This window comes from Branchiostoma lanceolatum, chromosome 18 (genome assembly GCF_035083965.1).
Source record: "Branchiostoma lanceolatum isolate klBraLanc5 chromosome 18, klBraLanc5.hap2, whole genome shotgun sequence".
Taxonomy (NCBI): Eukaryota; Metazoa; Chordata; class Leptocardii; order Amphioxiformes; family Branchiostomatidae; genus Branchiostoma; species Branchiostoma lanceolatum.
In genome coordinates, this window is record NC_089739.1 from 8,071,604 (window position 1) to 8,092,873 (window position 21,270).

The following is a 21,270-nucleotide window of genomic DNA, read 5'->3' on the forward strand; positions in this document are numbered from 1 at the left end:
AAATGGGGGTCCCGTGTTCGAGGAGGTGCCTCGAGTGCGTTACAACAGCCTCATTACTCACATGGGTACCTACTGGCTGAAATAATACAACCTGGTGTATTATATTTCTATACCACGCTAGTTTCTGTATCTGTACCAGTATAGCCAGTATAACCGCCCTTCGGCAAAACACACCACCTTCTGCATAGCCGTACAGCCTGTACATCGCTATAGCTGGTATAACCACCTTTCAACCTTTCAACCTTTAGTGTAACACACTAACTTCGCAGGCACACGGTGCGGCAGCACGCTGCTGGTTTTCTTTTTCTAGTTTTCTACATATTGTGGGAGGGCAACTTGTAAACACCCGTATCAAACGTTTTCGCGGCCCAGGTATGACATAAAGGTAATTATACACCTGTTGTAGTGTTATGCTCCCTTTCACATTGTGAGTACAGTCAAACCTGCCCAAGGCGACCACCCGGGGGACCGAGCAAAAACGGTCGCGATGGACAGGTGGTCGCCATGAAGAGGATTCCAATCATAACATGTTTCCAGGTCGAGGTGTTGAATACAGTGTACTACGTAGATATGGATGGAAAATTATGTGATTTTAGACAGCATCACCCCCACCAGGTTCAATTCTCATTGACAGAAAGATCTTTAAGTATTCACAATCCGTTTGTATTTACAATGTTTATAGTGGGAACGTTTTATTAAAGCACTTCATGGAGGAATCCATGCTATTCATATATTTTTGTCCGTCAAGGTCTTAAAAACATTTCCGCGAAATCCGACAGCAAAATCGTCACCACACGCTGGAAAAACGCAGTCATCATGGGCAGGGTTTGTGCTCTGTGCGGTCCCAATTCGTGGCGGTCGCGGTCGCGTTGGACGGGTGGTCGCCTTGGGCAGGCCGCTTAATGCTTGTGCCTATGGGGAAAATGTTCGGGACCGAGAAAAAGCGGTCGCCATGGCCAGGTGGTCGCGTTGTAGAGGTGGTCGCCTAGGCAGGTTTGACTGTAATTCAAATAAATTAGAATAAAAAGATTTACAAACTTGTAGTCTTTCGAAAAAGGTGTTCCAAAATAGCCCCCAACACTAAATTTAGACCTAAAAGGCAATCGTCAATAACTTCCCACTGTGTTAATATAGACCTGGGCCATTCAATGATAACCATCTAGTTCAAAGTACAAATGACTGGTGCCACTCCTGGTACTTCAACATGTCATTCCAGAAATGGTCCCCCTGATAACTCTGTACATAATAGAGTCAATACAGATTAACCTGGCGGGTATACAAGTCTGGTTGGACTCATACTAGCTAGCTCAGTCAAGAAACGAAGCCAAAAAATGTATAATTAAAATGAATAACAGTATGACTTAACGTACTTAAAAACATAAAAGCAAGGTGGTGCAGTTCAATGATATCGACAAGATGACAAATACTGCGCATCGCAACCTCTGATCTTTCATTAAAAATTTAGGGCAGTCAAAGAAAATCACATGCAATGTCATCCATCTGTGTCCCTGATGTATTCTGGCCTCACAACATCCTTTTGTAACCTGACAATGTGTAACCATGGCAACCGGTAACCCATGGCAACAATGATGCAAGCTTTTTTCCCAAAAAATCATTACCAGCTGATTTATGGATAGATGCTGCAAAGGAAATGTAATGGCTTTGGGTTACTAACTGAAGATTCTGCAGCGTTAAAAACAGGTAAAGCTTGAGACCTGAGTGTATCCACTGGTAAAATAAATAAATGAAATGAAATGTTGTGATTTGACTTTTTTTTTATTAATCTCCAAGCAGATCTACGGTGGCAGGACAGTATGCATGAGCCAAACAATATCCAGCCAGCCACCACGGGATATGCACAGAACAAGCATATCAACAGGCAAGGGGAGGGGTGATCTTTTCAAAAACTTTTTAAAAACTGGATATTGTTTGGCCCATGGATACTGTCCTGCCACCATAGATCTGCTTGGAGATTATTTTTTTTGTTTCCTTGCAGATAACGTGATATATAACACAGCAAAGTTCCAAGCATGCTTACAATTCATGCTACTTCAGAAATGAGAAATACAAGCACATCCCAGATGTACAAGTTTGAAATACTGTATTATGTTTGGCAATTTTACAGTGTCCAGACCTTCCTATTGACACAAGCTGATGTCTTCCTTCTGTTTGTCTAAACCTGATTGATGCATATTTTCTCATTAACCTGTCAGTGCTATGATAACATCATGGCCAGCTGTCATGTTGGGAGAATCTGTTTGTTGTTTTACTCCACGTGTTTGTTGTTTGTCTGGTCTATGGGGAGGTAGAATTTTGGTGGGTGGGCACAGGGATGGGAAACAGAAGATGTCAACTTGCTCATTTTGAAGCCAGAAATGGTCTCCCTAACCCACCTGTAAAGGGCTTTGGTCCCGTATTAACTTCTCAAGTGTCAAATCCCTGCACGTTAAAGAACCCAGCACACTTATCAAGAAGAGAGTGGGTGACCAGTTATGTTTGGCCAAATTCATGGAGACAATACAGGGGCTGTCCAATGACCAGTGACATATTCCTGCCAATAGAACAGTGTTTGCGTGGTTTTCTGGATTTCAATCCAATGAAATCTAATAGCAGCACAGTTCAGGATTTAAATGTTGAATTAATATGAATACGACCAAGATGCATTCCAACATTACCTGAACATTTAACGGTTTGTCCCTAAGATACTCATCAGTGTCCATCCCTGTCTGATAACTGACAGTCCCACTTGTTAGTGGCTTGTCCCTAGATAAGATGGGGTCCTCCCAGGTCCTCCTCAGTGAGATAAGGAAACCAGACAGAACACAGACATTCTGGGGTGTATGTCTTTCAGTAGACTCATGGAGGAAGGTTATTTCCAAGCAGATGTTGGGGTGAAAGATCGTAACATTTTTCTTACTTCCCAACTTCTCTGACAGGCAGTTACCCAACAGGATCATTAGTGGCTGTCAAAGAAGCCAGGGACAGTCACAAAATATTACAATCTTCTACTCCAACATCAGCTTGGAGATCACTTGCTAGGAACCTACAGGATTTATTTATCAATTTATTTATTTATTTCAGCTTTATTACATCAAGGTGTACACGGGTAAACATGACAACAGAATTATTATTGGTATTTGTTTATCAGACGTTTTGATAGGAATGATTGTCACTTTACAATTACAATTGTGATCTATGAAGAATCATCCACCCAGACTAGACGTGTACAAATTGTACAGCGCAACAAGTTGAGCAACATTTAACCCCTACCTGTGCCAGACAGGTCTATCTGCTGGTATTACGATAAGAAGCTCCACTCCAAACCTCTTCAGGAAAGTTGTTATGACAGTTGAGGACACAAAAAGCCACTTGTCATGCGTTGATCACTTAATTGAAAATACTCTCCACCTAATGGGGCAGAAAGGAGATCCAACAATTTGACGCAATTAGAGGGGATTGGGGGAGGGGGCTACAAAAGACCTACGATAGCCAGCTCTTTTTTATGTGAAAAGGGGGGATATAAGATATAATGACATATTATAGTGGAATTGACTCTGGGCTATATGTAAGCATGGATAAAATAGTGGGATAAAATAGTGGGGAGGGGTCTACAAAAGACCTGTAATACTAATAGCCTGCTCTTTTTGTGCCGTACTTGCAGGTGAAAAAGAGGCAAGCAAAAGATTTTGCTGGCGGCATATTATACTGGAATTGACTCCGGGCTATGTGTGAAGTGTGAGCCTGGATAAAATAGTGGGAGGGGGTTACAAAAGCGATAATAGGCTGCCCTTTCTTCTTCCCTATTATAGAGGTCATAGGGCACACGGGGGATTTTGCTTCAGTGCATATTATCATGGAGAAATCTTTGAGGGCCATGTGTAAAATTCTTGGCAGCAATCAAAAATAATGATTAACGAGACTACACACTTTAAATAGCTTTGAGTACCAAATTACTGTTGTCAAATGTATGTACATTAGGTGCCTGTGGCTGTAGCAAAAAAAAGAACAACTCTACAGTGTAGTTGATTTACAAGCTGAAATAAACAGAAGGGAATACAAGAAGGATTCATAAACAAATATAAGACAGTTTTCATGTCACAAATGGAGACAAATTCAAACTCTAGTAGACTACTATGTGTATCAGCAACAATTTTATTACGTAACTTGTCTTAAATCAAACCAACTGTCAAACATATAATCTTCTTGACCAATTACACTAATTATACTGTCTGCCTTGAAGCCTCTATCAGTGGCATTTTGTAAATGCCACAGGGCAGATACACTGATGAAGAGCAACTGTCTAACCCCGAGACTACGTCAATGGAAAGGGCAAAAGGGGAGTAATATTTGTCTGGGTGCAAATGGGGAATTTTGTCTGCCTTACCACTTCAATAGTCATTGCCTAAGCAGATTTGCAATGTGTGGATTTTAAGATGTTTGATACTTTAAACTGCATAGATATGCAATATAATGGTAGAAATTGCACAGAAATTTGTAATTTTTTCACTTTAGTCTAGACTAACCTGATATGTCCCAATTGCCCAGCATAGCAAAATATTCTTGTGGTATACTGGCCAAGCCCACCAAGTACACACAGACTACTTTTCTGACAACCTACCTTTCTGACAGTTGCTCTTTCTGACTAGCTTTACGAATCACTTGGATGCTGAAATTAACTATGGTAAATTCATATTTTTGCAAGGACTTGTCTTCATTTCATGGTACGAGTGGAAATCAGACTTGCTCTGTGTCCCTAGTTCGCAGTTAAAACAATACCCTAGCACAAAAATGCATATTTGTGGTGCGAAAATTGATGATTTGACAACTTTTCCCCACCTGCTGAATCCTTTTTGGTTTGTCCCAAAAAGTTTCATATTTTCCATGCATCAGCAGGTACACAGACTATCAGTACCAGACATCTCCTTCCTGTGGGGTGCGATGATCCTCTCTGATCCAACTGATAATCCAACCCTGATCCAGATGACACTGGATCTCCTCACATCAAAGCAGAAGACCCTCCAAGACGGACAGTTGTCTCAAGATTAGGGCCACACCGTTGCATCTGCTCGGAATAGGTTACATGCCGACTCGTTCACACAACAACACAACATTAACAAACACAAAGAAACACACGAGAAGAACAAACCACACCGCTTTTTTTTCTCAAGGAGTGAGTAAACACCCCGTGAATAGAGTGGGATCTTCCCAGGGTGTCAGGTGATCAGATTGAAGACCTAAGACGTCCTGACAAGACACAGAAGAGCCAGGGCTTTCTTGAGATGACACCTCAAAGGATCCTGCTTCTTGAGATAAAGAAGAAGAGTTGTAAATAACCCTGTCTGTTGGAGTTCTCAACGTATCAGGTTCCCCCTTCAGCCATTGTGAGAAACAGACTATAAACAGTCGGGGGCTATTAAATGATGTCTACAAAACATAACTAAAGAGGACATCAATTTTTCAAGTGATCTCACGGTCATACTTTGACCGATACGAAAAACCAAAAGTCCTACAAACCTGCCCACAGCCTCGCAATAGCCTGAATATAGGCTCTACCAGCCTCTGCGGGTCGCTAGGAAAATAGTAGAAATTGGCCAAAATAGAGTCATTTGTATGAAGGGAGTTGGCTACAGAGATAGGGTCCAATATACGGCTGTGAATGTTACCCTCCATGGCCAAAGTCCCCCGGCAAATGTTCTCAGTTTACTAGTTATGCAAACCAAACAAAACCACAAAGATACAAAAATCAAAACTCCTATATACCTTTCCACAGCCTTGAAATACTGTAGAGTCTAAACACAGCCTAATGCGTTGTACCAAGAGTCCTTCTTGCAACTAAAACAATTTTACAATTGTACCAGATAGATGCGAAGCAAAATGATGACTTGTCAATTCTTCATGAAGTGACTCACCAAAGAACGCACAAATTAAAGAAACTGAAAAAGAAGACCTGCCAAGGTGTTAGGTTTCAGCACCTGTCATCACACTACAACATCTAAGACTACTAAGTGATGTCTTCACCACCTGTGCTAAGGGAACACAACAGTCTTACAAAGTGGACAGATTGGACCATGAAAACTACAATGCTACAGAGAAGGCCTAGTACAAACCAGGGCATAGGTTGATGAAGGTGTTAAAATGACATAGAATTTATTCCCTTTTGACCATTTTTGTACTCTAAGAGTACTCTAAGACCAACATTTTGAAAAAAACACTGAATTTAAAAAAGAGATCCACTAAATGCAACATCAGTAATGCCGAGGTATGCATACTTCAGATATCCAGGTGTTTGAGACATTCTTGAGGAGGCCTGATAAAATGTTTAATGTGGCAGAATTATGACGGCTGACGATAACAAATTTCAGTAAAACAGTAACGTCACTTCAATCACCCCTCAAAAGTTTACTTTTCTGTTGTAGCGTGGCCAACATTACAGCCGCCATGTATCGTTGTATCTCGCGACTATCAGCAGTATGAACTACTGAAAGAATGTTGCAGCTCAACTCAAACATTCTCACAAGCCCTTCTCGCATACTAAGCCACCACCGATACCCTTGCCCAAAAAAACACCCTCTATCAATCCTTACAACCTCAAATCCTTCGTAAAGCCTGTTCCCTAGCAGTCTCTATACACACTGACTGTATATCATTCTTCACATATCACTTTATGTACAGTATTCAGCCTGTAGGTTTTGGCAGCTAATCTTCTACAAAGCACATAGTAAAACAGTGTGTAAGATGAGCAAGGGGTAACAGTAAGCTGCGATGTTTACCCTGTAGTGGGATATCCCTTAAAAGGGGCTGGTCACACCAGTGCACTATCAAGGCCAGGCAAACAACCTGCAGGGTTCCAACCGTCATGTGAGTCAAAGCTGGTCTTCGAGTCTTCATCGGAACTCTCTGCGAGCCGAAAAAATAGTACAAATTGGCCAAATATCGGCCAAACATTTTGTACAAGGAGTTGGTCCCAATTCTGGCCAGTTTGTACTATTTTTTTCACTCCACAGAGTTCCCAGGGAGACCAGACCCCATATCTGTTGCGATCACCCACGTACTTCACGCGCACCCAAACTTTACCGGCCCCACCCGCGCTGGCCCCCACTATCCAGCACGCTCACACTATCCGCTAGCCAAACCCAGATATCCGCCAGCCGAACACAGAAGAGGCCTGGTGGACACTACGTCTTCACTTCCCCAAGAGAACGTTACCATGGGTACCATACTTACCGCATTCTTTTCCCTTGTTCGAAAAGAATGGCGGAAAGAATGAGCCAGCGGTAACTATGTACGGAGGATGGTGCCCAGGCTAATAAACGTTAGGATGAAAAACCATTTTTCTGGCTGCCCAGGTTTGGTTGTGACAGCCTGGGTGCCGTCCTATTCAGTTTTCCAGACAAGGGCTCCCATATACTTGCTCCTTCAACAAAATATTTAATGAGGGAGCAAGCATGGGAGCTTAAACTAGACAAGGATGGCACCCAGGCTATGGTTGTGAGTCAGATGAATGTAGTAGCCAGAGAATATTGATTTTTCATCCCTACATCTGCTTGGAGATGTACCGATCGAAACTATCTATGGATTTTTCTATGAATAAAAAATTCTGCAGAGAAAAAGATATACTAGTAGTAATACATCGCAAGTCTGAAGCACACATCTCAGCTGTCTGATGTCATGACTACATCTTTAATGCGTTTCTTTGAAGAACAACTTTACACAAGTATATCCTAAAAGTAATGGTCACCTATGGATCACCCCCAGGGACTGGTCATTACACACCATGGGGATGATCTTCTTAATGTTAATTAGAATTTTACGATAAAAATTCGTGAAAAAAGACTTAGTCTACCATAAAAGAAGTAAATTGGTAATAAAATGTCACAACTTGTGGAATTTCCGCCCTTCCATCTTGTGATATACTTCTTCATATCCTGAGGACCCCCCTTTCCTTTTGACTCAAAATTTGAGTTTTGTTTTATAAATGGACAGCAAATTATGATTTTACTTTTAATCACATGGGAATAAACCTAGCTTTATATTTCGCAGGTTTCATTTCTCAGTTCAGATCACTTTGACCTGTAAGGAGATTAAACACAGAAGCATCTTCAGCACGCGGTGAGGTATCTTGTGCACTAGGGGCTGCGCACTTCTAGCTTCGTTCTGTTCCTCAAGTCTTTGCCCTGCTGAAAACCTAGACTCTACCAGTCTCCCCCGGTCGCTGGGAAAATAGTAGAAATTGGCCAAATAGAGTCAAATGTTTGAAGGGAGTCGGCTACAATTTGACCTTATCTCCGTAGCCGACTCCCTTCAAACATTTGACTCTATTTGGCCAATTTCTACTATTTTCCCAGCGACCGGGGGAGACTGGTAGAGTCTACTGAAAACCTCAGCACAGCAGGACACCACTACTCGGCCTGCCTGGTGCTCCGATTCGTCCACGGCTCAAAATCATCGAGAAACTACGTATTTCGCAGGAACCACACAACGTCTTACCACATAGCTTGGTAAAGAGGGAGCCTACCTTGGACTTGGAGACAAGAAGACCGCCCAAGTTGGAGAAATCTTAGCAGGAATCACGCAAGAAGTGAGAAGTACACCGCAGACCTTCCGCCAGGCTGCACTGAACTCTTTTGAACTCTCTCTTTATCAAGGCTCATGTAGAAGTTTTGCGGTATACCTTACCTCAAGTTAGGCTCTAGTAAAGTTATGCCTTCTTTCAATATGAATACAATATATTGAAAATAGAAATTTACTCTATTATTTGGGTCCATTTTTCTTGTTAAAAGACCGTTTTTGTGGTCCACTATTATATTTGGTTGTCATACGGTATACTGTATTACGCCATGCAGAGCCATCTTACGGAAAGGGGGCACTTCAGATCCCATAATCTGATTGGGTGACGAAACTCCTTAGCTTCAACGCATTAGCCAATCAGAATGCATAAATCTATATCGCGCCAAATCCAGTGTTGGCGCGATCAAAACAGCGCACATGTTGGGCCCATGGTTGTTATCAGGCAACAAAAACGTTCCAAACATGTTAATATGTAGTTTTTGTACTTCACCACAACAAATAGAGAGAGACCATTATTTTGATGATCTTCACTCACTCGCTGCTTATAAATTTTCTATGTACTTGAATCCAAGGATGTAAAATTTCATCCATATATTACCGTCATTAAAGCATCTACTTGCAAAAAGCGTATAGATTTGTTTATTGACAAAGATCAAACTAGCTGTTGAGTACTAGTATCTTTAGAATACTAGTATCATTATCTGGTTTATATTGACTGCAGTAGTAAACTGTTCCAATAGATGGCGCTGTAGAAAGGCGGTATTCTCCAAGCAGAGGCTTCGATCGAGAGGGGTAGTTTTGTCCGGGATTTTAACGAGAGGAACGTTAAAATCCCGGACAAAACTACCCCTCTCGATCGACGCCTCTGCTTGGAGAATAGAAAGGCGGACCGTTTCGAAATTAATCCTCATCCATGAACAATTTACTTTCCAGGCAGGTTACCCTCCGGCTTGTTTTGGACGTCTCTTTATGCGTATTATTGGCCTGTGTATTTTGTCAGGTTTTCTTTTTGTCCTCCTGCCGAACCAAAAATAGCGCAATAAAAAATGCCCAAAGATGTCCAAAAACAAGTAGCCTTCTGCTTGTAGAGTGCAAACAACTCACAAATAGTAAAAGTAGCAAGAAAACACAAAACAACAGGTTTGATAGTAAGATAAGGTAAGATTTATTTGGAACTGTTCAACACTAAGCATGTTTATTTGTGCTGAATTTGGAGTTGATTGCAAACTGAAGATCGGCTCTTCCCGTTCGTTGGCATGGCAACGGAAATGCTGACGTCATTAGTTCAGCCTGGTCCTCAGATAAGGATTGGTCTGTAAAAAGAATAAAGAACAATCATGAATTAGGCATGAAAGATGAAAGGTTTTAAGGCAGATACCCCTCCCTCTTCATCGAAAAATTGGTAATTGAGCTATGAGTTATTGCTGTTTTCTTAGGCTCAAGCTGTACATGTAGGTTGTTTTTATCAAATGCTTTTCGCCATATGTAGCTGAGGGCAAGGTGTGCTGTTTAGGGGTAAGTAACAGTACAGTTTAACATAATACATGTAAATGGTAGTCCTTTTCAAATTTTCTAATTTCCAAGCAGATCTATTATTGGTGGCAAGGCAGTATCAAAAAGGGGCCAACCAGTATCAAAAGCCACTGGTTGGCCCTTGATACCGCCTTGCCACCGATGATAGATCTGCTTTGAGATTAGAATTTTTCATCACTCCGGTTAATTCGGTCACATACACACGCTATTTCCAAAGAATGCATACTGTCTAAATGTGTAATCAGACCCCTTTCTCAGGGGCTATAGCTAAAGTTCAAGCATCACAGTAGCACATATAGGGAGCAAGTGAATAGCTTAGCTCTACTTACGGCACTGGGGCAGTTCACATCCCTGCCAAGGGTCCAACTCATGGACTTCTGTCCCTCACCCTCCAGCTAAGGAAAAGAGACACGTATCTCATTACAATAATGGTCGTATTAAGAATCTAATGCCAGATTAGGAAAGGACTTGACAAAACATGCAATTGTAAGTGCCAGATTTACAAACTATGATTGAAGTGTTCAAAAAGCTTTTTTATTTATTTTTTTTTATTTTTTTTTTTACATTCATATTTTTGTATAATCCAGGAATAGAACTAGAACAACATGAGGAAAAGGCTGTCACCATGTTGTTCCACAGCGCCTCGGCGGCCTCGGCGTGGGCCTTGCCGCTGAAGTGGAAGCAGTCAGGAGAGAAGTAACTCAGATCCGCCTCGCCGGTCTGAAAAACACGGTTAAGAAACATCAATGTGGTGTACCTCAGACATAAATCAATTAAGCAATCAGAGATGGCAAAACCATGGCAGACTTGTTGCTTTGGGGCTATCAAAATTGCAGCACTGAGCATATATGGCAACGCTGCATTATGTACATACGCACGCGCGCGCACGCACGCACGCACACACACACACACACACACACACACACACACACAAACAGACAGACACACACACACACACACACACACAAACAGACATATGAGCCAAAAATAATACTTCACACTGACCATTAACAACCAACGACCATCGTTCAACTGTTCTTCAACATATAAAACTTCATGTTTACCTAACAAAATAATTAACGAACAGGTTAATCATGTGTAGCTAATGGTTTATTGACTTGGTTAGCTGGTTTAAAACTGTGATCACGACTAACTTACCCCGCTGGAGCTGAGTGGGATGGGGGTGTTCTCGAAGAACGGCTGCAGCACCACGGTGAAGTCTTCACGGGTGTCGTACCGGCCGGAGTTCACCAGCTCACGCAGGGAGTCCTGTGAAAGAACGGAACAGGTGGGATTCCACATGATTATGAGTTTAAGTTTAATGTTTGAGTCTATCTTCGCTTCCTTGGCCACAGATAGCACTGTGTGTTCAACTATCATGCTCTTTCCCATAAATTATGATTTCTAAGCTTCAAACGGCAGTTATAGTTAGATATGAATGGTTTAGGTGTGTCAAATCGTTTGGTGGGATCACTGGGATTAAGCCAGCCGCCGTCGCTAATTTTCGTCTCGAAATCGGTCGTTGCTGTCGCGAAGCTGGTGTGTTACGCCGAAGGGAGGTTATACGACTGGACAATTTAGTATTTTTCAAGTCTGTTTGCAAACAGAACTGTTTTAGACGAGCATGCCTCCTCACCTGGTACTGGGCGTTGATATCACGGATCTCATTCAGAGCGTTGTTATCGGCGTACGTCACACAGTCGCACAGGAAACTGCAGAGCAAAAAAAAATAGAAACACCGTTAGAAGTACTATCGGATGTGTTGGTGGTATTTTCTATGAACTATGCATTTCATATTCGACTAACTCGCTGATGCGTTAATTGAAATAGTGCAATTAGGAGGAATTGATGATGGCGAATCAGTTTTCAAAATCTTTCCGAGTAGAGCTGATTGCTAAGCAAAGAGAGCAGCATGTATACAGCAAACCCGCGTCCTAAAAGTTTAAGTTTTGACATAGCCCTACATCTGCTTGGAGGTGACGTCATACTTACGCGGACAGCAGACGACATGTGAAGGTGAGCTGTCCCTTGTTCAGCTCAGCGATGTCCAACATGTTCACCAAGTTGACGTACGCACGGGGAACCTGCGGGCGAGGGGAATGTCAACAGATGGTATTTGAATTGCGCGTTTGAAATGAACTGTTATCGCAGACTGCTACGAGTTCACTGGACATCACACACCACAAACAAAGAAGTCAAGAAACGCATCCATACTCTGCAAGGCCCACTTGACAGTTTCTTGTCCTTAGTTAAAAAGAAAAAAAAACTGCAGTGGTTCGGGCATGTGTCTAGGGCGAAAGGCACTGTTGCACACACAATCCTTCAGGGAAAAGCGGAGGGTGCGCGGCCGCGGGGACGTCCCCGTCGGTCGTGGATCACAGATCTAAAGGAGTGGACCGGTCATTCAGCCAACCAGATGACCAGACTGGCGGAAGACCGCCAGCAGTGGAGAGCTTTCACTGAGAGCTATGCTGCCCCGACGGCTGACTAAGCTATGGGAGAGAAAGTGAAAAAAAAGTACCAAGGAGGTTAAAATAACCTCCTTGCGTGTACAAAACCTCTTATAGGGAGGAAAAATAATTTGGAAATATTTCGATATTATCTGATCAGAAGAAAGTACTGATACGTTCGAATGAAATAGTGTTCCTCTTGTGCTCCTCAGGTTGAACATTTTTGCAAGTAGTGGAAACCACATCCCTATTTTCAGCACCAGGGACAGATGTTCGATGTTCGAGCACCTGGCGTATTACTGCAGACTCATCGGCGGATTGAATTTTCATACTGTGTGACAGGGACATCAAAACGCACGTGTGACAGTGATGATAATAAAACAATCTGATGACCTGCACGCAGCTTGTCCAGTGCAAAATTAGGTATGACAGGTCGTTCAGTGCAATACAATCAGCTGCTGTCGTACCGCGTGCCTGCAAAGTTGGTGTGTTACGCTGTGAAGAGCGGTTAAACCGGCTATACAGATACAGAAGGTGATGTGTTACGCTGAACGGAAGTTATACGTGTACCGATTAATTCAGATACAAAGGCCGGTGTGTTACGCCGAAGGGTAATACAGCTACAGTGCCTCAGCCTACAGATGATGATAAAGCAGCCTGACCTGCGCGTGCAGCTTGTCCAGCGCCTCCCGGATGAAGCCCTGGTAGTTGGCGGGGCTCCTCAGGTTCTTGTCGTCGCAGTACGCGCACAGGTCGTTCCCGCCGATGAACAGGGTGATCACCTTCCAGTCATTCTGGTAGTCAATCTCCTAGAATGACAGCCTTGTGGTTAGAGTTGTTGTCTTAGAATCTAAATGTTCTGGGTTCCACTGCCATTGCAAGCAAGTACCAAGCACCAGCAACAGCTGCCTGTGGCCCACGTGTATTGTATCGTTTACAATTTCAATAAATCACAAATCACAAAATCACAAATAATCAGAAATACGTTGCTATAGGCAATGCCGCCAAAAGGTGAGTTGAACAAGCCGGGACCGTAATCTTGTTGAAGATTGATAACGTTGCTGATACTAAGATGGCAGTGCCAAAACTGCTAACTTACCACCGAGTTCTGCAGACGACTGACCAACTCATCAGCCTGGCCCGGCATATCGCTGGAGGAAAAAAACAATATAAAGCATACATTACACATTGACACTTGGTAGAGCATCTCAAAGTTTTATGTAATCATACATGTATTTTGCTTTTCAAATACAGTGTAGTTTACAGGCATTGAAATGTATTGTTTTTAGACGATCTTGATATCGGTGTACAGTATGGACCTTCTTTTACATATTTCTTTAATGATATTTGATTCTTAGGGTATATGTAACAAGGTTAGAGCTCTGTATGTTCTCACATTGCCTCCTTGCCGGGATAGGCGACGTTGAGCTTAGAGCCGGAACTGTAGACATTGCCAGTTCCGAAGGAGAATCCCTTCACGCTGGGGTTGAACTTCTTGATGATATCTGAAGTGTGGAAGAGTAAAGTTGGCAATGAACCCTAACTTCTAAGAAAGTAGTCAAGTAGTAAACTGCGGCGATAGTGCATCGATATTGTAATATCTTATTGAGATTAGTCCTAGCAAAGTGTCAAAATATGGCGTCTATACATGAGTATTTTTTTAACGAGTTTTCTCAGTGCAATACCACAAGGGACCACTTGCGGGCACTAAACTAACTCACTGAACCAACATTCACTGGAACAGCATCTCTTCTCCATAAGTAATGAATATCAAGATAAGAAGGGCTAGACTAACTGGACCAATAGAAGAAGCAGGGGTTACAAAGTCTGCTCGGGTACATTCCTCTACCCCATTTAGACAGGAATGGTTTTGATCCGCTCACATCGGGAAGGATCCCTACTCTTTTTGATAAGCGTGCATGATGGGTTCATTAACTCGGGGACGGGCTATCCTCAAATACAAGCGCTAACATGGAAAATGTCTTACTTGCAAGAGTGATGGTGTCCTCCAGGGTACCATCGCCGCCGATGCTGCAGAGAGAGAGAGGGGGGGAAAGAATGAGGCAAAATCATACCCAGGAAAGAACGGCATCGCATGTGGAAATGAGTGGCAATTCAATCAACCGTCTATTGCCAAATAGAAACGTTTGCTAATAGACACTATATGAGGCAGGATTGGATACCTGATGACTAAGAGCTGTTTTGCTGTACATGTTGGTACTATTATTGTCAGTGTTTGTTGGCATCGATCATATCTATATATATCAGATGTTACAGACACGGCCTTTCACCGTATATACGTTTTGTGATAACATGCATGTGTATGGATACTGCTCTATGTTTCTAGATTCATTAGGACTGTAATCACGTATCTATGAATCGTTGTAATATTATGTCTGGCATGTCCTCCCTCATTACTTCAATGAAAAGCGGCCTACAAGCCGATTTGAACTTCTCATTAATAAAAAATGGTTTAAACAAACAACCAACAAACAAGCATATTCAATTCAAAGAGGATGGAGACTAGATCCCCCTCACCCCCATTTCGCTAGGCCGGCGACCTCGAAATGGAATTGGGACTTACAATAGCTAGACCGAAAGCGAATAAAGGCTTTGAAAAGACGGTTCCAGCGATCGTGCAACTCTGCCATGCTGTTGCTTACCTCCAGGAGGCGCCTCGGTACTCAGTCAGAACCTCCAGAACGTTGCCGGCCAGCGCACCGTTAGCCGCCTGTATGGTGGTTTAAGAAATAACATTTAGTGATGGCTATCCAATGGTAGAGATGTCCATAGTCTCTCCGTAACACATCGCGACAATTTACAAACTGTTTTTCCACTCAAACTCTGTTGAGAGTCTACATTAGTGATGCCCATCCCAAGGCAGAAAAGTTGAGAATCCCGACACATCGCACCAATACTCATGCACGTTGCGCGGGTTTTTCACTTGTGTTTTGATACTTTCAAAAGGTTCTACTACACAGGAAAACATCCAACCTTGACTCAGTAGAGAGGTAGACATAAGCTAAGCTACTTACGGTGATGGAGTCTCCCAGTGCGGCAACCACGTTGATGTCAGAGGGGCGGAGCTGGTGAACTGGGAAAAAAATTATTAAACATATTAAAGAAAATGTTCACTGCGTCTTCTTTTCACGAGTTACATAGCGCTCGAGACTAGGATTAAACACATCGGCAGACAAAGCAGTAGCCACGCAACATCTGGAGGAAAACCCTTCGACAAGTCGACCAATGCAACAAAGTTGTGGGAGGATCTAAAGTCTAAGATAATTCAGTTATATGACAGCGATTGTGTCAATATGTCAGAAACACAGCAGAAATGACACGCCATGTTGCTAGCAAATTTGAATAGCTAATACAAAATATCATGATTACGTCAGCGTGCAAGTTAGACTTCAACTTGAATTTGAATTTGAACCTACCGGAGGTGGGGGTGGAGGAGGAGTATTGGACCTGGCAGTCGAAGTTACTGAAGCCCACAGCCTGTCGGGTAATCAGAACAGGACATATCACACTTGTATCATTGCACAGGTACACACAGAGTACGGGCTATGTAGCTAGCTGGCACAATGAAGTACGTACATGTTAAGACAAAAGTATCTATCTAAACGTGAATGTTTTATCGACTTTCTGTTATTTAAGGTTTTAAAGGAAGCTTGCAGGTCTTCGCCCACTCCGTTGCTAGTCACTCGCTGACTCACTGACTCATTCATTCATTCATTCATTCGTTCATTCCTGTTGTACATACCGGCTGGGTCCACCTGCTGGATGCTCCCTGTTCCGCCGCGGCCACGTGCTCGAGGGCGTCCTTGTACTGCTTCCACTTCTGGTCCGACCCTACAGGGCAGGGGCATGGAGGGAAGGGTGTTGGTCAGGAATCGTTGTTATCTCCATGAAAAATGGAGATGTTGTTTTGGGTGTGTCTGTTTGTCTGTCTGTTTGTTTGTCTGTTTGTGTTTCCGCACCACTCCAGTCAGCATAACTCAAGAGCCTCTCGATGGATTGCGATGATATTTGGTACGTGGGCGGGTGTTGTGAAGCCGAAGGTCAAGGTCGATTTTGGGCCCCCTGGTATGTGACCTTGGTACTGCAGCGGAACTTCAATTTTTGTATCTTTTGACCTGGACGTGCTGTGGTCTTGTTTATTGCGTTGTTTGTTTGTTCCACATACTATACTATAATAGTAACCGTTAAGCCGAATTTAGGCGTACCATACCACTTTTGTACAAATGGTACAAAAGGACTGTAATGTTTGATCCACTCACACCCGATAGAACCTGTACTCTTATCGATAACTGAGGTGGGATCTTAACGTGCTAGAGGTACGCACGTGGCTCTCCTCAAACTTGAGACTTATGGCTTTTTGTAAGCTAGGTACTCATTTTCACCTGAGTCGACCGAGCAAATAGAAATAAAGTGGATTTCCTAATGGCACAGCATTAAGGTCTGCTGGGGATTCGAACCCAGAAACTTTAGATTCCAAGTAAACATGTGGCAAGAGAGATTGTGAGCCTGTAATGTTCCCAGGTACACCGGGTCACCCATACTCTCTTCGATAAGTGTGTTGGGTTCTTTTAGGTGCAGGGTTTTGACGTCTAAGGCTCCCCCATACACGGGACCGAAGGCTTTTCGTCCCCTTCGAATGACGGTGTGGTCACTGAACAGCAAACACAAAAGAGTTAAAGGCACGATATGCAAGTCGCTTTGAAAGAAAGGATCCCAAAACTGGCCGGTGAATGTATCCTACGCTCGTTTCAAATTGGAAAGTGGTCGTTTGGAAATCATTCATGGTGACAAACACTTGAATAAGTACTATTCACTTCAGGGTAATGTAGAAAGTTGGTCAAAGCTCAAGAAGAGGGTAAAGAAAATCTTTTGCACATATATCAAGACATAGTGACCATCAAAGTTGCAAAACCATAAATATAAAGCCTTTTCGTGGCACATTGCTCCAGTCAAGTGTGTCACAAGTACCGTTTCAAGACATTTACAGTTCTCCTAGATTTACGAGAGCTAGTGAAAGAGGCGGTCACTGCACGAACTGGCCTCGTATCCCGGCGTATACGTACAGGGATTCCTCCGGAAATATTCCATTTCCCGGTGCGGATTTAGCGTATCCGTTATAACTAACGGATACGCTAAATCCGCACCGGGATATGGAATATTTCCGGAGGAATCCCTGTACGTATACGCCGGGATACGAGGCCAGTTCGTGCAGTGCGGTAGTTAAAGACCTCACCTGCGGCAGTCACCAAGAGGGCGGCAGCAATGACGAGGAACTTCATGATGTCGAGGTGGTCCAGTGGAGTACAGCTTCAACAAGAGCCGAAGGAAAAGTGTCGGATTCAGGGCGAGAATCCCGCCTTATATGTCTTGCCGCTATCTTAGACATCTGAAAGAAATGGGGGTAAATTTGCAGACGGTAATTTCATGTGCGTCCAAACTAATTTTGCACATTTATCACGCGTTGGTTGCCGAGCGCGTTTTAATTGACGCGCCCTTCCTTTTCGCTGATAAGTGTTATCTAGAAAGTGAGTTTATAAAGATACCCCTGGAATTTGTTCAATAATGCTATTCATAAAAGACACGGAGTAAGATAATACATAAAGAAAGACAAGAAATTGTTGTCGATTCCCTTCCTATGTCGTTCTTCTTTCGACGTTTCGTTTCTTTTTCTATCTCTTCCACATATGTATTTCTTTACATCGACTTGTCTCTTTTACATCCGTCATGCACAATCTAATCTTTGTGATTTCTTATTGTGCCAGTTAGCATAAACGTCTGGTGACCGGATTTGGTTTATCTTCGCAACTACAATGGTTGTAGACAATTTACAATGGTAATATCAACAGGGCACCTTTGTTTTTCAAACAAAGTTGATAAGTTTTTCAGACCGTTTCTAAATTTGTCGACATACCTGCGTCATAAGGCCATAACATCCGCGATGATTCAGCCATTGTTCTCTATTTTACGTGTGAATTAAAACAAATGTTCTGGCGGCCGCTGCCTCATTCTAATCAAGATGCAAAGCACTTGACATGAAAAATATTAAAAATCTATCTTCACGGTAATAAGTCTATTACACAAAGACGGCGTACGGTGAAATTTATTGCTATGTTTTTGGGCAGTTTGTCGCGTTCCATGTGTTATACTCCCACGTTTATTGCTGCTGCGGTTCTGTTGGATGTGTTTATGGCACTTGACCTACATTGGACCAACCAGGTACGGTTGTGGAAGGTCAACAAAGGCAGTGAGACGCGTGAACAAGGACGTTTGTGTAAATTTGGTGTCCAGTGAGGAAGGATGGCATTTCTTTGTTAATGCAGAAGCATTTTGTACCTGCCAGTACGCCTCCTGCGGTTTAAAAAGTAAAACTTTTGCCAAAGTACTTATAAAATAAAGCTGGTTTCTAATTGCAAGCGCAGATAGGCACATTGTGTGTGTGTGGGGGGGGGGGTGTATGTGAGCTGTGTGCTGTGTCTGTGGGTGTGTGTGCGCGCGCGCGCTTTTCAACGGTACTCTTTAATGTAGGATTGAATGAAAGTAAAGGTCTCATAGCCTTTTTGAGTTCCGTATACCTAGCGTGAGTGGGCTGTTAATTCAAGGTTGACATGATATCGATATTGGAATGCGCGGCCCATATGTCTGCTTCACCACATGCACCTTTTGCGTTTTCATTCTTGTCTGTCTGACGTCAAAATCAGACGATATTTGATGGGTGACTTGTGGATGATTTGCAGTGGGAAGAAAATGACACTTTTACCGACTAAAAAAACACAACTATGCAGACATGTCTGTCAGCGTGCCAATAAAGCTTAAGGTTCAGGGTTAGTGGAAGTGGACATTGGAAGGGCACTGGTGGTGAAGAGAGTCCGAACGAACGTTACCCTGGATAAGTCACCTGGAGAATCTGCAAACGCATGTATGTTGCACGGAACTAAGGTTAATGCACTTTGAGGAAACTGTGTGGGGCCTAATGACTTCCTTTAGTCATTAGAACACGTCAGATATGCCCTTGAATAAAACGGAAACCATATTTGATGTAGACTGCATATTAGTGGTGTGATCCAGACATTTATCAGCAATTTTTGTTCACAAGTTACTCCGTGAAATTGAATAGGGATTTGAGGGATGAAGATTTAGATCAAAGAGAGGACACCAGTCTTGAATAGAAGATATTGTGCGTTTATCAAAATGTCTGAGAAATGTCGAAGCAAAGTTGAAACCTTAACATTACGGCCAAATCAAGAGTTATGAAAGCTGGAAAATGGACATGATCTTTTGTTAAAAGTAAGCGTCGTTAATTCTAACCCTACTAAAATACCAAGTTACCAAATAACATAAAGAACCATCCAGGTCTTCTCAAATCATTCTCTTCACAGACAGACAGACAGACAGACAGACAAACACACACACCCAAAAACATAACCTTCTTGGCGAAGGTAACAAACCAAATAACAACAATGAAAGGACCATCTGACTTCTTGAGTTATGTTGTTCATAGACAGAAAGACAGACAGAAACTAGAATGGCAACATTTTCGGGAAAATGCAGGATATTCCCCTCCCACTACCTACACCTCAAATATGACATCTTTAGCATTGACTGTAAGGGTATTATGTAGTTTCTGCATGAATTATGCATAAGGCACTCATTAGCATAATTCATGGCCAGGTTTTCTGACCTTTCCTAAATGCATTGACTGTAAGGGTATTATGTAGTTTCTGCATGAATTATGCATAAGGCACTCATTAGCATAATTCATGGCCAGGTGTATTCACCTTTTCTAAGGGTACCTACATCTGAAATATGACATCCGTAGCCTGTGCGGTAAGGGAAATACAATTTTATGCATAAATCATGCAAATGAGTTCCGCATTAGCATAGTTGATAGACAGGTGTGTTCACCTTTCCTAAAGGTACCTACATGTGAAATATGACATCCGTAGCCTTTACGGTAAGGGATATGCATGAATTATGCAAACGAGGCACTCATTAGCATAATTTATGGCCAGGTTTCCTGACCTTTCCTAGTGGTACCTACATCTCAAATATGACATCCGTAGCTTTTACGGTAAGGGAAATACAAGTTTATGCATAAATTATGCAAATTAGGTCCTCATTAGCATATTTCATGGCCAGGTGTGTTCACCTTTCCTACAAGTACCTACATCTCAAATATGACATCTTCAGCTTTTACGGTAAGGGAAATACAAGTTTCTGCATTATTATGCAAATGAGGTCCTCATTAGCATAATTTATGGCCAGGTGTGTTCACCTTTCCTAAAGGTACCCACATCTTCAAGATGACATTCGCAGCTTTTACGGTAAGGGAAATACAAGTTTATGCATAGATTATGCAAATTAGGTCCTCATTAGCATAATTTATGGCCAGGTGTGTTCACCTTTCCTAAAGGTACCCACATCTCAAAGATGACATCCGCAGCTTTTACGGTAAGGGAAATACAATTTTATGCATAAATTATGCAAATGGGGTCCTCATTAGCATAATTTATGTCCAGGTGTGTTCACCTTGCCTAAAGGTACCTACATCTCAAAGATGACACCCACAGCTTTTACGGTAAGGGAAATACAAGTTTATGCATAGATTATGCAAATTAGGTCCTCATCAGCATAATTTATCGTCAGGTGTATTCACCTTTCCTATAGGTACCTACATCTCAAATATAACATCCGTACCATG

At 42.5% G+C, this 21,270-nt stretch overlaps 2 protein-coding genes across 6 annotated transcripts in view; both read right to left on the reverse strand.

Moving 5' to 3' along the window:
* Nucleotides 1-8,628, reverse strand: part of LOC136424629 (extracellular sulfatase Sulf-1-like) — a 92,772-nt gene extending 84,144 nt beyond the window's left edge. For all 5 annotated transcript variants that reach the window (XR_010753903.1, XM_066413252.1, XM_066413247.1 and 2 more), the window contains exon 1: nucleotides 8,516-8,628. The gene's annotated coding sequence lies outside the window, so the exon portion shown is untranslated. The remainder of the gene's footprint in view (nucleotides 1-8,515) is intronic.
* Nucleotides 8,629-9,709: 1,081 nt separating this feature from the next.
* On the reverse strand, nucleotides 9,710-17,934 carry LOC136424450 (phospholipase B1, membrane-associated-like). Its single transcript, XM_066413051.1, has 15 exons — nucleotides 17,806-17,934; nucleotides 16,315-16,403; nucleotides 15,989-16,049; nucleotides 15,587-15,645; nucleotides 15,215-15,282; nucleotides 14,539-14,582; nucleotides 13,948-14,056; nucleotides 13,651-13,702; nucleotides 13,214-13,360; nucleotides 12,094-12,185; nucleotides 11,738-11,813; nucleotides 11,260-11,370; nucleotides 10,726-10,821; nucleotides 10,431-10,496; nucleotides 9,710-9,881 (listed from the first exon to the last, which is right to left on the reverse strand). Exons 1-15 carry the CDS (start codon nucleotides 17,849-17,851, stop codon nucleotides 9,849-9,851), a joined length of 1,149 nt encoding a protein of 382 aa, XP_066269148.1. The 5' UTR covers nucleotides 17,852-17,934; the 3' UTR covers nucleotides 9,710-9,848.
* Nucleotides 17,935-21,270: the final 3,336 nt, after the last annotated feature.

What these genes read in the sequence shown, in the direction of transcription:
- LOC136424450 (XM_066413051.1), bottom strand. Translation starts at nt 17,851, where the DNA reads ATGAAGTTCCTCGTCATTGCTGCCGCCCTCTTGGTGACTGCCGCAG. An exon ending in TACCGAGGCGCCTCCTGGAG is followed by an intron (nt 14,583 to 15,214) that starts GTAAGCAACAGC and finishes CTCTCTCTGCAG; the next exon opens with CATCGGCGGCGATGGTACCC. An exon ending in TATCCCGGCAAGGAGGCAAT is followed by an intron (nt 13,703 to 13,947) that starts GTGAGAACATAC and finishes TTTTTCCTCCAG; the next exon opens with CGATATGCCGGGCCAGGCTG.